The 22,720-nt window shown below is 38.4% G+C and overlaps 5 protein-coding genes across 6 annotated transcripts; 1 reads left to right on the top strand and 4 right to left on the bottom strand.

Annotated features, from left to right (window-relative positions):
• Positions 1-770: 770 nt before the first annotated feature.
• Positions 771-3,946, bottom strand: LOC110767190 (phosphatidylinositol 4-kinase gamma-like protein). The gene is made up of 3 exons (XM_021970665.2): positions 3,731-3,946; positions 1,652-3,307; positions 771-1,448 (listed from the first exon to the last, which is right to left on the bottom strand). Exons 2-3 carry the CDS (start codon positions 3,011-3,013, stop codon positions 1,071-1,073), a joined length of 1,740 nt encoding a protein of 579 aa, XP_021826357.1. The 5' UTR covers positions 3,014-3,307; positions 3,731-3,946; the 3' UTR covers positions 771-1,070.
• A 1,071-nt stretch (positions 3,947-5,017) lies between these two features.
• Positions 5,018-9,193, bottom strand: LOC110767188 (prolyl oligopeptidase family protein). The gene is made up of 7 exons (XM_021970662.2): positions 8,951-9,193; positions 8,781-8,859; positions 7,739-8,228; positions 7,449-7,649; positions 7,164-7,193; positions 5,837-6,946; positions 5,018-5,717 (listed from the first exon to the last, which is right to left on the bottom strand). The coding sequence occupies exons 3-7, from the start codon at positions 8,183-8,185 to the stop codon at positions 5,166-5,168; spliced, it is 2,340 nt and encodes a 779-aa protein (XP_021826354.2). The 5' UTR covers positions 8,186-8,228; positions 8,781-8,859; positions 8,951-9,193; the 3' UTR covers positions 5,018-5,165.
• A 994-nt stretch (positions 9,194-10,187) lies between these two features.
• Positions 10,188-14,307, bottom strand: SOS3 (Calcium-binding EF-hand family protein). 2 transcript variants are annotated; one of them, XM_088249683.1, is made up of 9 exons: positions 13,978-14,267; positions 12,382-12,489; positions 12,100-12,182; positions 11,862-11,921; positions 11,595-11,703; positions 11,398-11,450; positions 10,993-11,073; positions 10,793-10,905; positions 10,188-10,612 (listed from the first exon to the last, which is right to left on the bottom strand). In XM_088249683.1, exons 2-9 carry the CDS (start codon positions 12,455-12,457, stop codon positions 10,549-10,551), a joined length of 639 nt encoding a protein of 212 aa, XP_088105809.1. In that variant the 5' UTR covers positions 12,458-12,489; positions 13,978-14,267; the 3' UTR covers positions 10,188-10,548. The 2 variants fall into 2 exon arrangements, with proteins under 2 accessions (XP_088105809.1, XP_088105808.1); XM_088249682.1 differs by having other exon boundaries at positions 10,793-11,073; positions 13,978-14,307.
• Positions 14,308-16,949: 2,642 nt separating this feature from the next.
• EMB1796 (Pentatricopeptide repeat (PPR) superfamily protein) lies at positions 16,950-19,234 on the top strand. Its single transcript, XM_021970671.2, has one exon. It carries the CDS (start codon positions 17,022-17,024, stop codon positions 18,987-18,989), a length of 1,968 nt encoding a protein of 655 aa, XP_021826363.1. The 5' UTR covers positions 16,950-17,021; the 3' UTR covers positions 18,990-19,234.
• A 615-nt stretch (positions 19,235-19,849) lies between these two features.
• On the bottom strand, positions 19,850-22,657 carry LOC110767194 (E3 ubiquitin-protein ligase SINAT5). The gene is made up of 3 exons (XM_021970672.2): positions 21,984-22,657; positions 20,709-21,095; positions 19,850-20,375 (listed from the first exon to the last, which is right to left on the bottom strand). The coding sequence occupies exons 1-3, from the start codon at positions 22,233-22,235 to the stop codon at positions 20,013-20,015; spliced, it is 1,002 nt and encodes a 333-aa protein (XP_021826364.1). The 5' UTR covers positions 22,236-22,657; the 3' UTR covers positions 19,850-20,012.
• Positions 22,658-22,720: the final 63 nt, after the last annotated feature.

The raw sequence follows: 22,720 nt of genomic DNA, 5'->3' as shown, positions 1-22,720 counted from the left end.
TATGAATAATGATTGTCTTGTTAAAATTCCCTCTTCCGACCCAGAAAACCCACCATAAAAAAAGCTAGCGACTTTGCCATAAACCTATATAGACTTTGTGAAATTGAATTATGTGGTGGTGCAACTAGTTTCTTTGTTTTGTCATTAGGTTTGGGTCAAACCAAGTGCTGGTTTCTTTGGCCCTCCTCCTCCTACCTATCTATCCTATCTTGTCCTGTACTATATAAATCAGAAAGTTGGCCAGGTATGTCTGGCGGCCATCTTCCAAAGACCAAGCGAAAGGAAAGGAGCATGGCCAGCTATGGTGGGATGTGGTTGTCCAGTCAAGTTGATGTGAATGTGAGTTCGAACATTTTTCCATTTTTTTGCCACCAAACACCAAATTCTCACATGGCTCATGTTCCCTACCCCATACTGATATTGATCTTCATCATTTATTATGTATGCTTCTTCTTCTGAGTATGAGTTTTCACGTTTCACGTGGAGGGCCCAAATTATACTGCTTCCGTTCCATTCCCCCCACCCCCCCCCCCCCTTTTCCCTCATACATACATACAAAACAGGCTCAATTTTCCAACACCAGTCAAAAGTAAAATCACCCTATCACATTTACTGCATCTTGAGAATTGTTATTCCCTATAACCCCACTAAATATTTAAAGTTGTATGATCTAGATTCTAAACTCAGAAACTGCAATTGAGAAACATATACAGCTAGCAAAGCATCAGCATAAAAAACTGAAGTAAATTGGACAATGAATGAAGTATGTATTATGTTCTAATATATCATTTATTATTTCTCTAACCCAAGTTTAAGAAATATGCATACAGTAAGTAACACAAGCACTTTTTTTTTTTATTTTATTTATAAATTTTTTCCCAACATGCTTCCAAGTGACATAAGTGGAATGGAGGAAGAGATGTTGTAGTTACTTAGGCGGTAGATGCAACGATCCAGCATATATCTACAGTAAAAAAGAAGTTGCAGTCCATTACAGATGGATGGATGGAGCCTAGAGGCCTGTCATCCATGCATATACAGTACCATATATATGCACTAATGCATGATATTCAGTATATAAGCTCATCAAGGCGTCGATCCATGATTGATGACACAGATTCGAGAAATGCACCTTCGCTTGTTCCTGGGAGCTCAGCTTCTTGTGCTTCTTGAATGATCTGTTCAATGACAGATTCCTTCTTCAAGGTCTCCCTGCACATGATGCTTCCAATAGCAAAGGGAGTCAGTCCTCTCTCCGCACCTTTCTTCAGAAGCATGGTGGAAATGCGGAGGGTGCGGGCACTCTCAGGTGGTAAGACCCATCCATGAAACTTCAATAGTTCGATATCTTGTTCAGCATCTAGTGATTTGATGTACTCAAGGGTATCAGACGAATATGGTTGGTGAGCTTGAGGCCAGTAAAGCCAGTCAAATGTGCAATCTTCAAACTGCATTTTACACATTAAAAGTAAGCAAGAGACATGCATGCTCTTCCCAAAGTTCTAATTGTAGAAGCTTGAAACGGTAACTACAAAAGAGTTTCTGTGTGCTCCAAAATCGATTTGAATTCTTCGAACAATATGACATGGGAACAAAAACCAATATCTCCTACTCTAATTAAGCATCGATAAAAGAAGAATTAGACACTTACGTTTTCAGGCAAGCAGTAGCCATGATCAATCGGAATAAGCACAATTTGCCCTTCTTCACCCTCTCTGATGACCAATATGTTTCCAGCATGCCTATCTGCGTTTGCCAACCTTATGTCCAAAACAGAAATTTTGTGCACCTCATGCACTGGGAAAGCACGAGGACCCATATCCTCACAACTTCCGTTATTCTTCATGAACATCTGCAGCGATCCAATCTTCACATTCTTGGAAGCATACTCATAACCTTCTGGATGATTAAATCCTCTGTGCAAGCACTTGACCATAACTGTGGGGGGAACTCCAGCAAAGCCCTTCTCCTCGTGGTAAAATGTACGAGGCCCACTCCTTGGATGATCCAAAATGTAAGCAGCAACTTCCCTCAATGCCCCTTCTCCCACCCGTGTACCCTTCTTCAAACCTTCACCATCAAGTGACAAGGGCAACCCCCGAGGGTTGTTTGCTGCCATCGGCTCCTCATCATTTGGCTTAAAGACAGAAACATACTTCAGACCAGATGAATCTTGCATGAAATAAGCTCCTCCGGATCCCTCTGAAGACTGAACTGGCTCATTGCCTCTCTCTAACCCATCAGAAGTAGAGTAAATTAGCCTTTTAATCCCCAATGACAATTCAATCTTAGAATTTACAATTAGAGGTTCCAGAAGGAATTCTCTTTGCAATGGACTTCTCTCTACAACCTGACATTCCGCAAAATCCCTTACTAAAGCAGTCTTCTCCCCATTCAAATTTAACGCCTCAACAGACACTACAAAATCCTTCTCTATTGGTTTAGCCCTAACTTTAGCAGATTTCCTAACCAGCAAGTGAATCATAGCATCATTACTTTTGCAGATGTCATTAATGAGTCTCTGATCTTCGAGCTCCTCACCATCACATGTCAGTTCTTGATCCTTGGGGTCAACGAAACTTTTCCCTTTCTTAGCAATCTGCTGCTTCACATAACCCACATTTCTACTCCTCTCAACATGGAATTCAAATTCCTTGCCACATACAGTCCTAACAGTAATAGCTTGGAGATCTGAAAGCCTCAGTACCAAATGCAATAGGTTCCCATCTGTTACCCCATAGTCCCGGACACATGAATTGTTCCTAGCCAATTCTCTTCCTTCAAAAACTAGTTTCTGTTTCTTCACAAAGAAACCTTTAGAGGCCTGGATTCTCAGTTTCACTGAAGCAATGGAATCCGACTCTGTTACACACATAGGAACTACAGACCCACCAACACTGAGGTATATCAAAATTGAGTCACCGGAGAATGGACCATATTGGCCGGTGAAATTGCAGGGAAATTTAAAAGATTCTTCATACACAGGACTAAGAGCTACACTGGCTATCGACATTGTTGGTCCTCTAAATTTAAAGCCCTTGTAACTCAAATCAGACTACAGCTTCAAACTATTCTCATATGCCCTCAGGAAAACTAACAAATGGGGTAATCCAAAACCCCAAGTCCCACAACAATCAAAGCTGATGAAAATATAATGATCTTCCTCTTATTGTTCTTTTCAAGCCTGCAATCTTTTTCTCAGACTATTGGTTCCTGGAGTTTTAGGCAGTACCTAACATTTGGTATAAGTCACAACTTGGATTGCTTGAAATGAAATTACCTTCCCTGCAAGTCTGAATCCAGCTTCCTACAAAATGCAAAAGAATCTTCCAATTAGATTTTAAGGGATTATGAGGAATATAATAAAACAAATGCGTATTGACATAAGTATCTCTGGAATGACATACTAAAACCCTCAAATCAATCCCTGTTCTGTTCATTGTCTTCATCCCTCAGAAAACAAAACATTATATATCTATTATCTAAGAAATGCAGCAAAAAAGTCAGGTCTTAAGAATAGCATTTGGCAACGAAAGGATCAGGCTAGGATTAATAAAAGCATAAATTGTGTGCGTGACTGAGAGAGAGAGAGCAGGCTCTCTCCCTCCTATAGGGCAAATGTTTGGATATTTTATCCACATTTTCCCAGTGAAGCAAGCAGATTAAATCAGAAATATTATACAGGAAATTAACTTAAGAAAAATGAAGAAACAGCAAAATGTATCCTTACATAAAGAAGCTAGCAATCGGAGAAGAGAAATTCAGGTGAAATGACGATCGAATGAGAAATTCAAATTTCAGTCGTCATTTCCATCCGAGCTTCTTTTTGTGGCTTTATTTTCCCAAATTGCTCCGAGAATCCGAAATTCTCGAACATTTTCCCAAGAAAATTCACTGTTAGAAGGAGCTAGAGGGAAGTAAAGATAACTATACATGAGAGAGAGAAAGAGAGAGAGACAGAGGTATTTATGCAGTTGGAAGCATCTTCGATTTTTCATTTTCAATTTAATTTTTTTGGTTTTACGTGTGACGGAAGTTTAGCGGGTATATAACGTGGTTATGTTGTAAACGGCCGTTACGATTTTGTTAATTTGGGTGGATATTTTAATGGTTTGCTTTGTTGATATTAATTTGGGTTGATTTTGATTACGAAATGTCTTAGTAAATGCATGTTGCCCAACCCCAAAACCCCAAATGTGAATTTTGTATTTAATTTTTAATAAGCCCCATTTTGAACTTGAAGGAGCAAAATATGATTCATTATTAAACTTCGTTAAATAAAAATACTTAGTCGCTTACATTAACGAAACGTTAAACTTGATGGAAGAGGACGTGCTGGTCAGCTGGGAGACAAACGGCAACTTGGCCTCCAAGATTATTTAAATTTGAAGACAAACTTCTACACAAATACAATACACATCAGACGAGCCACTGATTCACTGCCACGTACGGAAGACATAATTTAAAAGTGACCAGGGATCACATGCTTCTGATGTGGAGGTAGTTAATAATTAAAAAATAAAATATCCAAATTGAACTTGTTTTGAGAGACATGTCAACAAACAAAAGGCTTTTTATTTTTTATTCTTTCTAGAAAGCATATATCCTTAATCCTTATAAAGAAAGGGGCATGAAAAGAATAAAAAGTGATGGATTTTTCTTTCTTTCTGTTTTTGTTTTCTTTTGGGTGTTAGCCTTTCTTTTCTTGGCTTTTTGAAATTTGAAATGGTAGAAAAGATCCATTGCTAAAAATTTACAGCCCTTGGCTTGGCAAGTTGCACTTGGAATGGGGAAATTATAGATTAGGGATTGTTTATTATTATTGCAAAAAGGTAATTAAGCTTTATAAAAAAAATTAAAAGAATTATGAAAAAAAATTTAGCAAGGCAGGTGTGAGAAGAATTTAGTTTTCTTTTGTGGTGCTCCAAAGGAAAAAGAAAATTGACAGGCTGAATTGAGCCAACTCAAGACGATTTTTCACTGATAGAACATCCAGTAACAATTTGGACAAACGAAATATAGTTTATTTTTAACTTAATTGATAAAAATAAAGAGATACACAACACAAGCAGTGCCTTCAAATTTCTCTTTCCCACCTTGTCCACCAGGGCACCACCAAGAAGATTTTACAAGAGCAACAAAGATATAAACACAAGTTTCATTTTTCACAAATTTCTTTCTATAAATTCCCAAATTCTCTCTTCCATATAAATCCGATCCCTATGCCGGCGCGGCATGTGACGTTCATCTGGGAAAATTAATAGTTCATACGACTTACCAGCTGCAACAAGTGCATTGACAAGCCTGGCAGTATGCCTGAAATGCACATTTTCATCAATCATGCCGTGCACAAGTAACAACCTTCCTTCCATCTTGTGCACATGGTGCATCACGGAGCTATACTCATATCCTTCTTCCATCTCAGAAGGCAGCCCCATGTATTTCTCTGTATAGAATGTGTCATATCCATCCCATGATGTAACAGGGGCACCGGACACTGCGCACCGGAAGACATCAGGAAACCTCGCCAAAGTCATAGCTGAAAGATATCCACCATAGCTCCAACCATACAACCCAATGTGCCCTACTTTTGCTAAGCCTTTTTCTAAAAGCCACAAAGCTCCAGTTAGCTGATCATCAGCATCAATACGACCAACATTGTATTTTAAAGAGCCTTCAAACTTTAGTCCCCGCCGAGCAGTTCCTCTGTTATCTAACTGTAAACATCAAGAAAAAGAAATCAAAACAGCGACACTTAATCTATGTATTATTGTAAATAAGGGATTACAAAATGTGTTAAGAGTAAGATATAGAACAAACATAAAAGGAAACTGACCTTCCATACTAAAATTCCTTTGCTTCTTAGATACTGCGCTCTCATGTCAACTGTATTTATCCAAGAATCAGAGACAAGCTGTACGCTTGGTCCACCATACACACTGATCAAAGTTTTGTAAGGAGGAGGCCCAAATCTTGCTTCATCAGGCTTATATAGAACTCCATACAATGTTGTCCCATCATTAGCCCGTAAATGAACCAACTCAGGTGGCTCAAGTTGAAGCCTTTTGAATCTTGGAACCGTAAATGACGGCTCATACAGAGGCATAATTGAGCTTCCATCGAGCAAGGAGCAGAGTAAAACTTTAGGGGGAGAATCAAGGGAATCATGGATATCAACAAAATTCTTCATATGATGATCAAGCACCACTACATGCTTCCCCTTGCTGTGAGTCAACTTCACTGGCCCTTGCAAGGCTTGATTTCCATCCGTAAATAGTTTTGCACAATAAAGGTGTGACTCTAAAGGTCCCTCCAAGGTTCCAGTGAAATAAACAAGTCCCGCAGCTTCATTTACACCGGCAATCTGCTCAACCATCCAATCTCCTTCGGTGATAGGTCCTAAACATGTTCCATTGGCATCATGCAGATAAAGATGTTTAAATCCTGTTTTCTCACTTGCCCAGATAAATCCCCCTGAAAATTTGGTTACTCCTCTGTCTAGAGGTGTGAAGCAGTCATGTAAGGTAACCCACGTTCCTTGTTCTTCTACCAACAAAACTTTTCTCTTCCCAGTTTTAATGTCAAATTTAAGGATCTTTAGTTTGCTGTGGGACCTGTTCAGAACCTGAGCTATTAAAGTATTTCCATGCATCCAATTTACTCTTGCCAGATATTCCTCTTCACTGTCTGGTTGATCTGTTCCCCCGCACAGAAGATCCATCCAAGTAATAGGACCTCCAGAAGAAGAAACCACTCCTAGGCGAACTTTGACATTTGAAGCTCCAGCAAAGGGATAAGGATGATCTTCCTGAGCTTCTGAACCAACAGAGCTTTTACCTTGATGCATGATTCTGAAAAGAGGGATATCGGAAGAATCAACTTCTGTGAATGCAATGAATTTGCTGTCTAGGGACCACCAGTACCCATTCTTCCGATCCATTTCTTCCTGCAATGAGTAAAACTCTGAGAATGCAAGAATAATTTTAACTGAACCTCCTGAGAATTAATAAGCATCATTTTGAGATTGCTTATAGCAATCAGACCACTGCCTTGAATTTAGAGCTCAAAAGCAGGAATTACTTCCAAAAAGCAACCCAAAGACAAAGAGGCCTATGTTTTATGATGAATGACTAAGCTAAGAGGTTATTACATGAAATTCTCACCTGAGCTATATATTCAGCAAGGCCGTGAGTCTGCAATCCAGAAAAGACCAGAGTCATATCAAGCAAAAGGTCAGAAATTCAACTACCTTAATCTACTAGAACTGAAAGAAAAAATGACCTTTTAATTTACTAGCACTCCTTTAGGATAGATGGAGCCAATACACAATGGGAATTATAGTGATAGAACTACATGCTTTGAGAAAATTCTACATCTGTGAAATTGGAACAAATATTAATAATACTGAAATGACTCCGGACGTACCATTACCGGTATAGGAAACTTACCAAATCATTTCCTCTGGGTCTGGCACCATATGTTAACGGTTTAGATTCATTGCATATCAAATTCAGTACATGCAACTCGCAATCTTTTACATAACCAAGCATTGTACCATCTGGGGATAGATGCGGATCAATAATTGGTGAACCTGATGTGCTTGGAAGCTTGAGCTCTGCTTTTGAATGGGAAAGATCCTGGAAATAAATCTGTCCATTTCAAGTTCACGGGCTTAGTAAGTAGCAATTAAAAAATAAATCTGTAATGTAATGCATAAATAAGGAATTGAGGAACAAACCCCAGCTGGCAATGGAACCATGATTGCTTTCTTTTTGGAGCTTGTTTTCACCCATTCATACCGTGTCACTCCCAACCCACGCTCCCTCAACCTCTCTCTCCTCAACTTTTCTTCTGGTGATATATTGCTCTCATCAAGTCCACCATCAGGAGGACTGAAACACAATTCTTGCTTGCAAGTTTTGAGATCAAAAGCAAATACCTTCCTATTCAAAGTGTGATCAGGACTAAACAAATATGTTATAATAGTATCATCAGGACTGAAACTGATTGAAGTTGGAGCAACGTATCCAGGCAATGGGTATTGCACAATCTCTTCCACTGGGAAAAGAACACAGTCATCAAGACTTTGTGCAAAATTGGAGTCAGTCACAGGCATGTCGTAACTAGATGATCTTGAACGCTTCAAATTCTTCTTCTTATTATTCTCCTCATCAACTGATTGCATTACAATACAACTGGTATTGGTTCAACAATCACAGGATATGAATCTGACCAACAAAAAGATAGCAATCAATAAAAATTCCACTTTGGTTTTCATTTTCGTAATGCTGACCAAGTGCACGAATAAACTATAAACAGAAATTTGCTATCTAATAATTGAGTATGAACAGCTCACATTACCTAGGTTTTCTTTAAAGTGAGGACAAAATTTTTAAAAAATTAAATAGAAAAAGGAATATATATATATATATATATATATATATATATATAGAAGACCCGACCCGACCCGCCCGGCCCAGGCCGGGTAGGCGGCCGCCTAGGCCGATTTTTCAAACACATACAGCAGAAATCATGATATGCAATACAAATTTCTCAGTTTCCTCACCAACCAAACCGAAAGCTAGCCATTCAAAATGAAAATGAAAACCCAATTAAAAAAAATATAATCTTTTAGCTCAACACAACTCTCAATCTTCGACCCAAAAAAAAAAAAAACTTTCTCAATCCAAAAAGAAGATAAGGAGCCATTGATTTCCAGCGGTTGTTAGCAAACTAAATCCAAATCAAGACTAAACCACGCTATTATTGAGAAGAATAACCTGCTAAGAAGGCCCAATAATCAGCTCCCTCTTATCACTGCAAGAGACTATCGACTGGATCCGATCAAATGCTACCAAACTGCAGCTCAGCCATCAAAACAACAACAGTCAATGAAAAGAAAAAGATTTAAGAAATACAGGTGAAGCACTTTGAACGATTGGAGTTGAACCTGAAAAGGAGGTGAAAATGATCGGCCATGAAAGCTAAGGAAGCAATAAAGATAAGGGGTTTCGATTCCTAGGAAAACAGAGAGAATCGTATTAAGAATTCAGAGAGGAATTGGATTCTTTGGAATTACTAAATTGATTATCTTTCTCTTTTAAGAGAGACAGAGAGAGATGTATATATGCGAGCGAGCGGATTGAGATGCGTTGAATAGCTTGAAGTAGGAAACATAACGAGGGACGAAGATGTTTTTTTCTTATTTTGTTTAATCATTTTTAATCATTTTAGCTTCACAAGTTAACAACAAGTGGATCTCGGTCACCTTTGGGTTGTTACACGCGCCATCAAATTTATTATTATTTTTCTTTTTCAATACTTACTTGGTAAGAATTTATCCTATATATTTAAAATGCATTTTAGAAATATGGTAATTATAGTGGAGGCGCTTCCAAGGGAATAATTATCGGAATAACTCATTTATGGGTTATAATATAATATAAGTGCATATTATACTTCTAAATAGGAAATTTTAACCATAAAATCTATCCATATTCTAATATTATACAATAATTCTTCAGTCGAGAGTCGTCTCGTCACCCTCACTCGGCGTTTTGTAAAATCACCGTGCTGTCTGCTGATTCACCAGACCGAAGCCACGTGTTGTCATCCCAGCTGCACAGACAATTTTGTCCTTTACTGGTTGGCCGTTAATCAAGCGCCAAATGTTACACGACTTGCCCTGTTGTCGTTTTAATTGCGTAAGAAAGGAGCCCACGGTACATGATTGCTTGCCCATCTTTTCACTTTAATCAGATGCCAGAGTTAATTTCCATTTCACCTTCGACTAAATTCGGTTATCATTCATTAATCTTATGCTTTTGTTGTGTGCGTACATACACAGTACATTTATGGCATTTCCCAATTCTATGAGGTTGCTTGAGTCTTGCACAACCAACTGTTTTCTTTTGGTGTTTAGCTGTATTTGGATGATAATGACAGATAAGGACTGCTCGTCTCCTTGAAAGATATGGTTGGTAATGTATAATTTAAGAGAGAGTATAGACTAGCCTTCAATGTATAAGTAAACAGTGTTAAGGACAGTCACCCATTCACGCACGCACCAGCATACCGGCATCATCAGTGCATCGTGGGTAGCAAAATCATATAGAAGTTCAAACTCAGATCATACTTTAACTTATTAACTTCGCTTATCTTGGAAATGACTGATTAGAACAATCCAGTGTCATATAAAATGATTGACTTGCATATGTATAAACCCTATGGAAAATCTTATCACAGAATTTCTGATGTTGGAGAAGCATTACAAAAGGAGAAGAAAGAAAAAGAAAAAGGGATTCAAATGACAACTTGATATGCACACATACGGACGCAAATATACACTTATCTGTGCCAACCCTAGATTTGAAGAACCAGTTGAGATTCTGATGACTTTATTTGTTCTGTGCTTCATGGCTTCGTCTTAAACTGGTGTTACCTCAAGTGTCACCATGAATATCATTTTTCATGGCTTCATTGAAACGTATTCAAAATAATCACCATCTTGGCACATGAAATTTTTAATAACCTCTTGATGTAATCCTCTCATATTTCTGAATCTTCAACTTCAGAGCTCATCACAAAGCTAGGAAAAGCTAATGTTATATCCCTGAAAAATAGAAGATTAAAACTTTTAAAATGTGGAGGACTGAATTCAGAGCATCAAGCACATATATTACAGTTAGTTGCTTCAGTTAGCTTTCCAGTCATAATACAGTGAAATAAGATGTTGACCCCAAGTTTTGTATCTGATGATTGAAAAACTTCCAAGTACAAATATATTGCTTACTTTAAATATGGTAGAGTCATATTCTTTATCAAAGATGGATGCTTCAATACAAATTCCCTCCACTCTTCTTGATCAATACGTCCATCCCCTTTCTTATCTGCTTCACTATATGTCTGCAGAGAAAAGACAAACAACTTTAGAACATTCAGCTTAACTGAGCAAGAAGGGTAGGGATCACAAAAATGTATATCATGTTGCACCTTATCCACAATCACTTCGATCACATCATCCGAGAGTACAAGTTCTGATTCATGCAAAAGTGCCAGCACCATCTCCTTCAACTGTCGTGGAATAAAATTACCTTATGTTGTGAGAGGAGATTTAGAAAACACATTTTGACCAACTTAGTCCGTAGTTAAATAACATCTAGACGGCATGAATTATGGAAACAATGGCTTGGCACAGCAGTAAAGCTCATTTTAGGCCTGACATGTAGTAGGCACCGTTAATTGTATTCATTAAGAACATATTTAAGTTTGCTAAATTTAATAGGATATAAACCTTTGAAGAAAAAGAATCAACAAGATTGAGGAGTGAATTTCATTTAGAGAAACCAGGAAATAAAAGAAGGAAATGAAAAGCAAAGAAGTTTGTTAGAAACTGACCTCCTCTCGCTCAATGTACCCTGTTTGTCTCAGATCATAGAGTCTAAATGCAACTGCAAAAGAATTCCCACCATAACTTAGCAGATGATAACACATTTAGTAGGATGTCTTAAGTTTTGTTCCTTTTTAAGATAAAATGGAATAATCTTGCAGAACATTGCAGTTTGATACATAGGGGAAAAGGGTAATGTTCTTACATTCAGTTTTGTCTTCTACAGGTGCATTAGGGTGAAAGACACCCAATGATCGAACAAATTCTCCAAACTCAATAACACCATTGCGCTTGACATCAAATAAGTCAAAAATCTACATGAACACCCAAGATTAACTTGTCTAAGAGCTACGTACTAGTGCTTATTTACTACTAAGAAACAATAGATGTCCCACAAGTAATCCCACTTCCTTCAGCATATCAATGAAATAAAATAATCTGAGAATTGAGAAGCGGAGCTGGCATCCCATACCCTGTCAGCAAAAAGATTCCTCTTATCTTTGTTTTTGAAGAGTGCAAGCTGAAATTCTTCCTGCTCAAAAAGATTGATGAAAGAATTATCATTCAGTGGAACATAAAAACCCAAACTTTTAGAGTGATTATATATAGAATTTGATGAAGATATGATATTGTATACCTAAAACATTTGGATTGTTTAGAGGAGAAAAAAAGTTAAGCTAAAAATTACTTGAAAGTATTAGCAAACCTACCTTGTGGATAAGCCCATCATCAAATATTGAACTGCTCAGTTTCTTAAAAAGCTCATACAAGGCTTCTACTTCATTCACTGTAACTGCAACAAAGAAAAAACAATTCAAATTTCCAACTCTCCATTTTGGGTAAGTTAATATCTAGTTTCTGACAATCAGGAGTCGGGGTGTGTGCTCAATATCTTTAGCAGCATCCAAGTTGATTTCAGATCAGAGTTCAGTAGGACAAAATGGTGGATGACTACTAAAGTAGTGAGTACAAGGGTAATAAAGAATGCTTACAGGGTGTTTCAGCAGCAAGAACTGCAGGGTCCTCATAGCCAGGGGTTTTAGCTTTCTTTGACCAATAGCAGCCCATTAATAAACCAACATAATTCACTCACAGAGTTCCTGAACAATCAGCAAGACAAAATGTAAGTACTCCAATTTTTTTATATTACAAATGTTAGCAGCAAAGCAGAGATAACAATGACATTCAGATAATAAAATTTTATCAGATCCAAAAACAAAAATGTACAGTGTTTGAAAACACTTCAAACACACACCACTTCAAAATGATTGACATGAGAAAATAAATTAAGCATATACAGATCAAAGGCAGTTCAACAAGACATGAGGAAGTCACTTTGATAAATTAGTGAAACCCATGAGTAACAAACACATATCCTTGAGTTCTGCCACAAGGAGTTGGGGGCAAGGAAGGCGCTTGATATTTAAAGGAGTAAATACAAAGATGTAGTGGAAATTTCAGAATCTTCCAACAACCCAAAGATTTCCATATATTATAAAGACTCAATACCAATACAGCTTATCTAAGCAGATCTGACCATCCATCCCTAGGGCCTAAGTAATTTCCCATTATATATATATATATATATATATATATATATATTCTAGGAACTCAAGCTGTCAAACACGCATTTTCCTACTAAAAACAAAAGCCCACACATATGTGTTTAAATACATGAAACCAAAAGAGTGTTTTTAAAAAAAAAAAGTTTGCTATAATAACCCAATTAAAAATTGCACTAACACGAAATTCAGCAATAAAGCCTTCAAGTTTGAGTGCTAGAACCACTACAAGTGATGTTAGAAGTAAAAACTGAGAACGATAAAAAGGCAAGACCCTCTGAATCTGGCTTGTCTTCCTGAGAAAAGGATGACAAAAATAGATATGGATGAGAATTATATTTATCTTCTGGCACGAAAATCACTTTCGTTTCTCGGGGCCACAGACCTAATACAACCATATTCAGATGATATATTGGGAACCAAATCCATTAAACTCATGGCATTCAGCATTGCATTATCTTGTCTTCCTCATTTTGCCTGGGGACCTAATAGTTGGTAAAGATAACCTGGTTACAGAGTGAATTTTCCAAAGCTGATTGAACGAATTTAAAAGTTAAGTTGACTGACCCAACAACTAAAAGAGTCATTTGCATATAATCAAAATTTGATTAGAACTATAACTCAAGGATAATCCAGAAACTTGACCATTCATTGGCCATCAAAAAAGGTGATTCTTATAAGAAGAAAAAAGATGAATTAAAAGGTAATTTAATTGGATTCTGGGAATATGCATGAAACGAAAGGAATACATAATACCTGAGCTGAGTATTGAGAATATTCATCACTTGTGACCAAATAGAAACAGCTTAGAAACATAAAACATGGTATTCAAACCTTCCTGAATTTTTTCGGCACCCAAAGGAAATCCAAATGAAACGAATATAATTATAGCAAACAATAAGCAGAACCCAGTTCCATGAACTAAACAAATCCCCCGAAAGTAGAACAAAATATCAATCTTGATTCAAGAATATGAAGAAACAAAAAAGAAAGTTTCAAGCTTGGAAGAGAAAGACGAGAGATGACCTGTGAGTTTAGAGTGGTATTCTGAGACGTAAGAATCTAAGATGTTTTTAATGCTTTGAAGTTGAACTTTTTCTCCTTGTTTGCAAAAGAAATCTCTGTAAAAAAAAAGGTGGGAAAAATCTTAGTTTTCTCAGCTTCCCTATGTTACTATGTATGGGGCTGAGCAAGTGTTCCGTCTCTCTCTGAAATTGAAGAGCTTTGCTTGTTTAGTTTTCAACGTTCGCTTTCTATATGCCAACTGTGGCTGCAACCGACTCAGATCTGACCCCACCGCATCTGCACAAGCTCTGACCTTGTTTTCTTTTTCTTTTTTCTCTTTTCACTTTTCTCTTTTCTTTTTTATTTAAAATAACATTTTTTTGCCATCAAACGACGATTTGATCATGTAAAACCACGATTTGATCAACTTTGTAAGAATGAAGCCATAGTTTCCCAGTTTGACCATTCAGTCAGCAAAGTGGACACGTGTCAGTACTTCGCATTTTGATTGGATTATTGAATTTCAATATATGGCCTCCTCCATGAATGATGTTCTTCTGGATCCATGGAACAATCAGCATGCTCTTGGATTTTTCTGCCATGAAAACAATGAAGAAGTCGGTATCAATCCAAAAATGTATCAAGTATCATCTTCGATCCTGATGTAAATGGAACACCAAACCTCCTCATTATCCAAATTAGGGTGGCCAAAATTTGTTGAGTTGGACGATAAGTAGCAAATTATATATATTTTTTATACAGCAAATTATAAGTTGTATGATCACTATCACCATTATTATTACACTTGAACTCATGGTGGTGATCACTCATACAGTCATGCTTCAAATTAAGTGGGTCCCATTTTTATTTGTGGTACCAAAACCAAACTATTTGACTGTCTTTATTAAAGAGACTTGTTCATCAATAAATAAATAAATTCCAAGAGAGTTTGATAATATTTTGTGTTTATTGGCGGCAAAGGAAAATAAAATAAATACAAGTTAAAAATATAATACAAATCTCACGTGGAGCTTCATACACGCAGGCACAAGATACGCTGGCTGAGTCAATCCTTAATCTGCCGCCACCTTATGTCGAGTACGCATGATCGCAGCCCCCCACGTGTTCTTAGAACATTCCAAAGTCTTTTTAAGCCATCATGGGTTGTGCTATTCTGCTGCACATCTAGAACCATAATTCAATCGCCACCGTACATCACCTTTTCTGGCACTGGCAGACTGGCAGTCTGGCACTGGCAGACTGGCAGTCTGGCAGTCTGGCGGTCTGGCAGTGATTGTGAAAATGTTAGCAGATCAACGTCGGTCCACGTGAAAGAAAACCATGCACTGTTGATGAAATATGACCAATCAATATTCCGAACCAATAAAGCTTGTCGCACAATTATTCATTGAACAACTGTATCAAGACAATGTGACTCATAATTTGGGGACATTATTTTTTGGCCCATAGTTTTGTAAAGCACTTAGTGCAAATAAATAAAGTTTTACAAAAATTATATATAATTGGCAAGCTTGATCAGTTATTCTGTCACTCTACACGTCACGGGAGATAAAATCAATTTTATTTTCTTTCTACGATAACAAGTGATACAAGAAAGTAGAAAAAATGCATATTAAATTGTATCAAATCTAATTGAAATCTGATGGGTTTGACATTAAGGGGAAGTCTAAGCAAAAAAAATTTAATTAGGTCGTATTTAACAAACGTGTTTACAAGGAGATTTCTAACGTATTTAATCGGTCTTCCAATACATTTCACATCAACAAAACTAAAAAAGTATATTTAAAAGAGGTCTTTTAAGGCAAGATATCGTGTTGTAATTTGTAAAGAGAAAATATATATCCACCAAGATTAAGATATTTGACTTTCATAAAAGGCTTACATATACTGATATTGATTGATTGCTTTGCTAATGAGAGTCTGCTGTGCCTTGAGGAAAATAAAATGAGAGTACAAAGGGACGTCAAAATAGCACACGTTAAATGGTGGTGATTGTATATTTTAAGTTAAAATGGTGAAAACAAATGTCAAGCGGTTTGTTTTGAATTTTTCTCTCAAAATAAATTATATATGGATTTTTGTATAATATGTGATGCTAAAATGAACTTATTTATAAAAATCTTATTTGTTAGATTAGTCGGTTGAACTTAACTTGGAGCAATTTTCTTGGTGTGAAACATTTTCTACATTTGTCGCATCTTAATTTGAGCAAACTGGTAAAAAAATACAAAAAGAAAATGTTACTCATCACGTAGACATGTACATTTATTTAATAAAGATGCCTAATTCACGGTTCACAATTTACACACTTCATTGCCGCATTAAACTTGTTAATCCCTCCCCTCATGAGATACCTACCTGCTCGCCATATACTTGTCAACCACTTGTTCCCAATTTTATTCATTCAAGTCCCTTTCGCTTATAGGTAGTAGTCTCAAGTCGTCTAATTTTATTTAATTTAATATTTGTTAACGGTTTTTTTATGAAAAATATTTATTAATATTTGATCTGATCAACCACAGACAAATTATTCTTAAAGGGACGTGATCAAGAAAATATATATATCATACGGATTTTTTTTCAACGATCCAAATCATCTATTTTTAAAGTCTTCATTCAAAGATCATCTTTGCAAAAAATTAGACAAATTGAAAATCATTAAGACATCTAATTGAGACCAACAAAATTAATAAACATGGTACTTTAAGAAAGTACTTAAATTTGTATCGGATATTTGAGCGATTCCTCAATAGAAGAGAATATATTTACAATTCCTTGTCCATTTGTAGTACTGATTTTGGAGTTTTATCAAAATGGGCCTATTGTTAATTTCTAAGTTGAAGGCCCACTTTACCAGAAAGCTCATTTTGCTTGCTTGCAAGAACTCAGGGAGAAGAAGATCCATAAACTTTCTGTGAGTCCATTTCATTCTCTGAGCCCAATAAGAATAATATTGCCTTAGCAGTTAGCACCCCTTCTTCCATTTTCTAAACCCTCTCAGAACCCCTCATCCTCAAATCCTTCTCAACCTGAAAACCAAAGCAATGGCTCTCTCAAAACCCACCTTCCTCACTCACCTGAGAACCCTAGCCAAGCCCCCCAACTGCCACCACCCAACCCCACCACCCTCCTTCATCTCCCTTCGATTTCTCTCCTTCGCCACCCCAGAAGAAGCCGCCGCCGAACGACGTCGTCGCAAGCGCCGCCTCCGCATCGAGCCCCCTCTCTCCTCCCTCCACCGCAACCAGCAACAACAGCAACAACAACAACCCCCAAAACCCCAACAAAACCCTAACGCCCCGAAACTCCCCGAGCCCGTTTCGGCTCTCTCCGGCAACCGCCTCAACCTCCACAACCGCATTCTCACTCTCGTCCGCCAAAACGACCTCGAGGAGGCCGCGCTCTACACTCGCCATTCCATCTATTCCAATTGCCGGCCCACCATTTTCACAGTCAACTCTGTGCTTACCGCTCAGCTTCGCCAGTCCAAGTACTCTGACCTCTTGTCCCTTCACCGCTTCATCACCCAGGCCGGCGTTGCCCCCAATATCATCACTCACAATCTCATCTTTCAGACTTATTTGGATTGCCGCAAGCCCGATACTGCTATGGAAAACTACAAGCAGTTGATCAATGACGCCCCTTTCAACCCTTCCCCAACTACTTACCGGATTTTGATCAAAGGTTTGGTGGATAACAACAAGCTGGACAGGGCTATGGAGCTCAAAGAGGAAATTGATGTCAAGGGTTTTGCGCCGGACCCTGTTGTTTATCATTATTTGATGGTGGGCTGTGTGAAGAATTCGGATTCGGATGGAGTTTTTAAGCTTTACGAGGAGTTGAAGGAGAAGTTGGGAGGGGTTGTAGAAGATGGGATTGTCTATGGGAACTTGATGAAGGGGTATTTCATGAGAGGGATGGAGAAGGAGGCCATGGAGTGTTATGAGGAAGCTTTGGGGGAGAGTTCCAAGGTGAAGATGAGTGCTGTGGCCTATAATTCGGTTTTGGATGCCTTGAGCAAGAATGGTAAGTTTGATGAGGCCTTGAGGTTGTTTGATAGGATGGTCACCGAGCATAACCCGCCGAGGCGTTTGGCTGTGAATTTGGGAAGCTTTAATGTGATGGCGGACGGGTATTGCGCGCAGGGGAGGTTTAAGGAAGCCATTGAGGTTTTCAGGAAGATGGGAGATTATAGGTGTAGTCCGGACACCTTGTCATTCAATAATTTGATTGAGCAATTGTGCAAGAATGGGATGCTGAGTGAAGCTGAGGAGCTTTATGGAGAAATGAGCGACAAGGGAGTGAACCCGGATGAATTTACATATGTTTTGTTGATGGATACTTGTTTTGAGAAGAATAGGGCTGATGATGCAGCTGAGTACTTTAGAAAAATGGTTGATGCCAAACTGAGGCCAAACTTGGCTGTTTATAATAGGTTGGTCGATGGATTAATTAAGGTAGGGAAGGTTGATGAGGCAAAATCGTTTTTTGATTTGATGGTGAAGAAGCTCAAGATGGATATTCCGAGCTATCAGTTTATAATGAAGACATTGAGTGAGGCAGGGAAATTGGATGAGGTGCTTAATGTGGTCGATACCATGTTGGATGATGATGGGGTTGAATTTAATGAGGAGTTGCAGGAGTTTGTTAAAGGGGAGCTGAGAAAGGAGGGGAGAGAGGATGAAGTGGGGAAGCTTATGGAGGAGAAGGAAAGGCAGAAGGCTGAAGCTAAGGCTAAGGAGGCTGAGGCAGCAGAAGCAGCAAAGAGAAGTGCAAGAGCTGCTGTGTCCTCCTTACTTCCTGCCAAGTTGTTTGGGAATAAAGAATCTGAGACAGGGTCTACGCAGGCCACTGAAAATGCAGGTAAAGCTGCCTCGACACAACCTGCAGAGGCTGCCACAGTGAGTGGAGATGCACAAGCTGGTCAGGAAGAGCATGGCGGAGAAGGTGGTGAAAATTCAGCTCAGGTAGAATCCAAAAGTGATGGTGCAACTGAGCAGGTATTGGCCTGATTGTAGATCTCTGGTGAAAGTTATTCCATAGCTCTAGCTAAATATGTAATCAGGGTTGTTGGAAATGGCCGTAGATCATTTCTCTAAATTGGAATTAGTGGGTCTATGATATTGAGGCTTACCGAACTTGGTTGAACTCCCACTGTAGAAGCAAGTATTTGAGTTGTATGAACAGTTGCTTTCAAACAAATTTTATAAGCCATGTCCTTGGATTGTATTAATGGGAAAAATTTGATTGGTATCCACATGAGATTCTTTTTTTGCTGCTACTAAGAAAGAATGATGAAGCTATTATCAGACTAGGATATTTCAAAGTAGATGCTATTGAAGTTTTAGGAATGTAACACTATAAAATAATGATATTTTGAGTTCGTTTCACATCGACATTATTGCAATTGTTGAGATAGCCCGTATATAAATAAGATCGCCACAATATTTAGCTAAAAGAGAAGAAAAAAATAAGGGTTGCTTTGCAAGCTTGAGATTCAATCCAGCCATGGCTAGTCAGTAATCACTGAGAGGAGAAAAACTTGCATGTCACGGGGATAACACATTCCTAACCAATCACGTTCGCGTGATAAGGATTACACATGGCGGAACATGATTGGATGGGGATAGCATTGCTATCCCTTTGTTCTTCTCCGCTAAGAGAGGGCTTTACGATTTTGAGCAGGGGAGGCACTGTCATCTATGAGTTGAAAAAGGCAAAAGGAAAAAAATAAAATTGCAAAACATTAGTGACGACTGATTTTTCCTTGGATCATTAGTCATATAACTTAAAAGACAAACTGCAACTAGAGATAATGTAGTTGTGTCTTGATTTACAACCATGTTAATAGTAGTAACGTTACCAAGCAAAGTGAAAAGGAAGAAAACGCCTGCTTATTATACAATTTTTATTAAAGCTGAAACTTCCAAACTCAAGAATCCAGTCTATTACAACATACCAGGAAAAAGACGGCAGAGGTACAACACACAACAGTGTCTCAAACAACAAACTGTAAACTTTCAAAATCATTTGTCTTAGCTACATAGGTTTGGTATGCACACCCCAGCATCTGGATTTTGCTGTTCCTTCCATATCCTTCCAGTAACTCTCAGCTTCAGCTCCTTCCTATCTCCCCCAGAGAAGAATAAAGCCATGTTTCGTTGGATAATGAGACCATCATGGCTATCCCTGACCTTTCGGTGGCTATCGCGGATACTTCGAGGGGTCCCCTCCCATATGAGTTTCCTGCCATTTGCTCCAACCTCTAGGCTGTAGCTGTAGTTCCGAGCCTCATTCTCATCACCCATAAAACGTAGAAATGCCATATAAACAGGTGCCATGCCAAGCTGGAAGGCTTCAAAATGAAGGCAAAAGTATTGACCAAAACAATGGAAGACCTGACATGAAAAGCAGATTCGGTAATGTATGTTGAGAAGGCAAAATATGAACCCTAGCATGCAGGCACTCCTGGATAAAAGGCATACTGTTCTACAGCATATATAATTTGAATGGTGGGATGGACTGCTGTTGATTTAGCCACATCCTCCAACATGCTACTTACCGAAAACGAATTAGGTGAACAACTGCATGCAAAACGAATCTAACTTTCTAGTTTTTCAACCAGTTTGACAAAAGAGGATTTGAAGAAAATCAAATGAATGGGTTTTCACACCAAAGAACAAAAGAAAACATGGCATTTCACTTTAACCTAAATGCCATATGACACTTACTGTAAGCATCCAAGTGGCATTCTCTACTTCCCGAGGATTTGACTTCACATAGCGATGATTGAATGTGCATCCTGTGTGCATGTCCACCTTGTGATCATCCCTAAGATGGGAAACGAGGAAAGGGATATCCCCAACAACAGAGCACTCCGATCCAGCATATGGGCAATTGTACGGTCTGAAGTTGCACACTGACTCATGCTTTAGTTTGCTGTAGTATGGAAAGATCTCTGGGCATCCCAACGAGTAATACTTGCAGGGTAATTCAAGTGACTCAGCCACCTTCTCCAGTGCTAAACACCGAATGTCTCCAAGCTCCTGCCTACAAGTGGGGCAGCGATTGTGCACCCTTGTTTTACAAGTAGAACACAGTGTGTGGCCATTGTGGCACTGCAAAAGAGCAAATTCAGTTTTAAGAAACAAGGCTCGGTTCATAAGAACTATGATAACCATCATAGGTCTCATGTGAAATTCAAATTTGATATCAAAACACCTACAATATCGACCTTTTTAATATAAAAGAAAGAATATTCTGCAAGACCCCCACGCCTCGTGTCAATGCAAGGAAAACTATGGTTCAGACCAAAGTAAATAAGCATATCCAATTATGCATGCGTGTGTGTGCATGCCAAGGAGGACTTGAAAAGATAAAAGTTTCAGCTACTTAAATGGCACATCCTTAGTGAGGATCTGTGTTACTCCAATTTTTTTTCACAACATTGGATTATAAGATTGTCGACACGTAACTTGGTCCTTTTTTAGTAGGACTGGGATCTTTCAACACATATATGCCCCGGAAACACCCTTCCTGCAGAGTCATGGACTTGCATTTGACAAAGTTAACTAAATTTTGTAGATTATCTAGTTAGCACATTCCATGACTTTAAATACTAAATCAACATTGCTTGGATCATCTACTCAAATCATTCATAGACTCTGAAAGATACCTGAACTAGCAAACAAGGCTCAATCATACAAGCAAAATCCAATCACCGTTCACCAGAACGGTATACCACCTACCCAAAATCCTAAAACCAATACTCTATTCTTTTTTCTTTTGGTGTTAAACAAAAACTATTCAAAGACCAGTTCCACAAATCCAATTAAACAACCAATTCTCAATAGAATGAAAACACAAATATGTCAAATTAATCAATTTATTCGAAACCCCATTTTTGATATCCACTCAAACCCACCAAACGGCCATCAAATTCAATAAACAGAAATGCAAACAAAATCCAGTTCTAGGCAACACAAAGCATAAGAGAGAAAAAGGACCTGATGGATTGGTGGGTACATGGAATTGGTGCAGACGGGGCATTCAAGCAACTCGTGGACGCTGGTGGCCGGAGCAATGGCGGTGGGGCCGGGAATGGTGGTGTTGTTGGTGGCATTGCTTCTTGGCTTGGAAAAGTCATGGTGGTGTTGATGAGGATGAGGATGTGGGTGAAGAGTGTTATGGTGTTGATGGATCTCATCCTCATCAAGACCATCTGAGGAAGAGACACATTCGATGCTTTCCAAGTCCATCCCTTTCCTTTTTAACACCCCCAAAGACCAATTTTTACCAAACCCAAATAAAAGAAATGGAAAATCATCCAATACCCACTAATCAAAATCCAGAACCGAACCCATAAATCGTAAACGATTACCGGGTTTCTCTCAGACCTTCCTTCCCTTTCTTTTCTGGGAAATTTCAGAATAAAGAAGAAGAGAAATAAAAAGGAGGGAGGGGGAAGACGGATTGATGGGATTCCAACCCCCTCTCTCTGTGAAAAAGAGGTTCTTTTCTTCTCCGCTCCCTCTCTCCCTGTGTGAGGAGAGAGAGGAGAGAGAGGGATAAGGCTCACCGTTGATTCAGAAAATCATTTAGGAGGTGGATTGAAATCCGACGGCTGATAGATTATGTGTTATTTGTTTAAGGGTATGCGGTTTCTTTTTCTTTTTTCGTTTTGAAAATAATGCGGTTTTGGTCGGGAGGAGTTTAATACAAAAATGTCATAACGACTCACATA

This window comes from Prunus avium, chromosome 2, assembly GCF_965620075.1.
Source record: "Prunus avium chromosome 2, drPruAviu1.hap1.1, whole genome shotgun sequence".
NCBI classification, from domain to species: Eukaryota; Viridiplantae; Streptophyta; class Magnoliopsida; order Rosales; family Rosaceae; genus Prunus; species Prunus avium.
The sequence above is the reverse complement of the archived record's forward strand: the minus strand, read 5'-3'. Positions and strand labels throughout refer to the sequence as shown.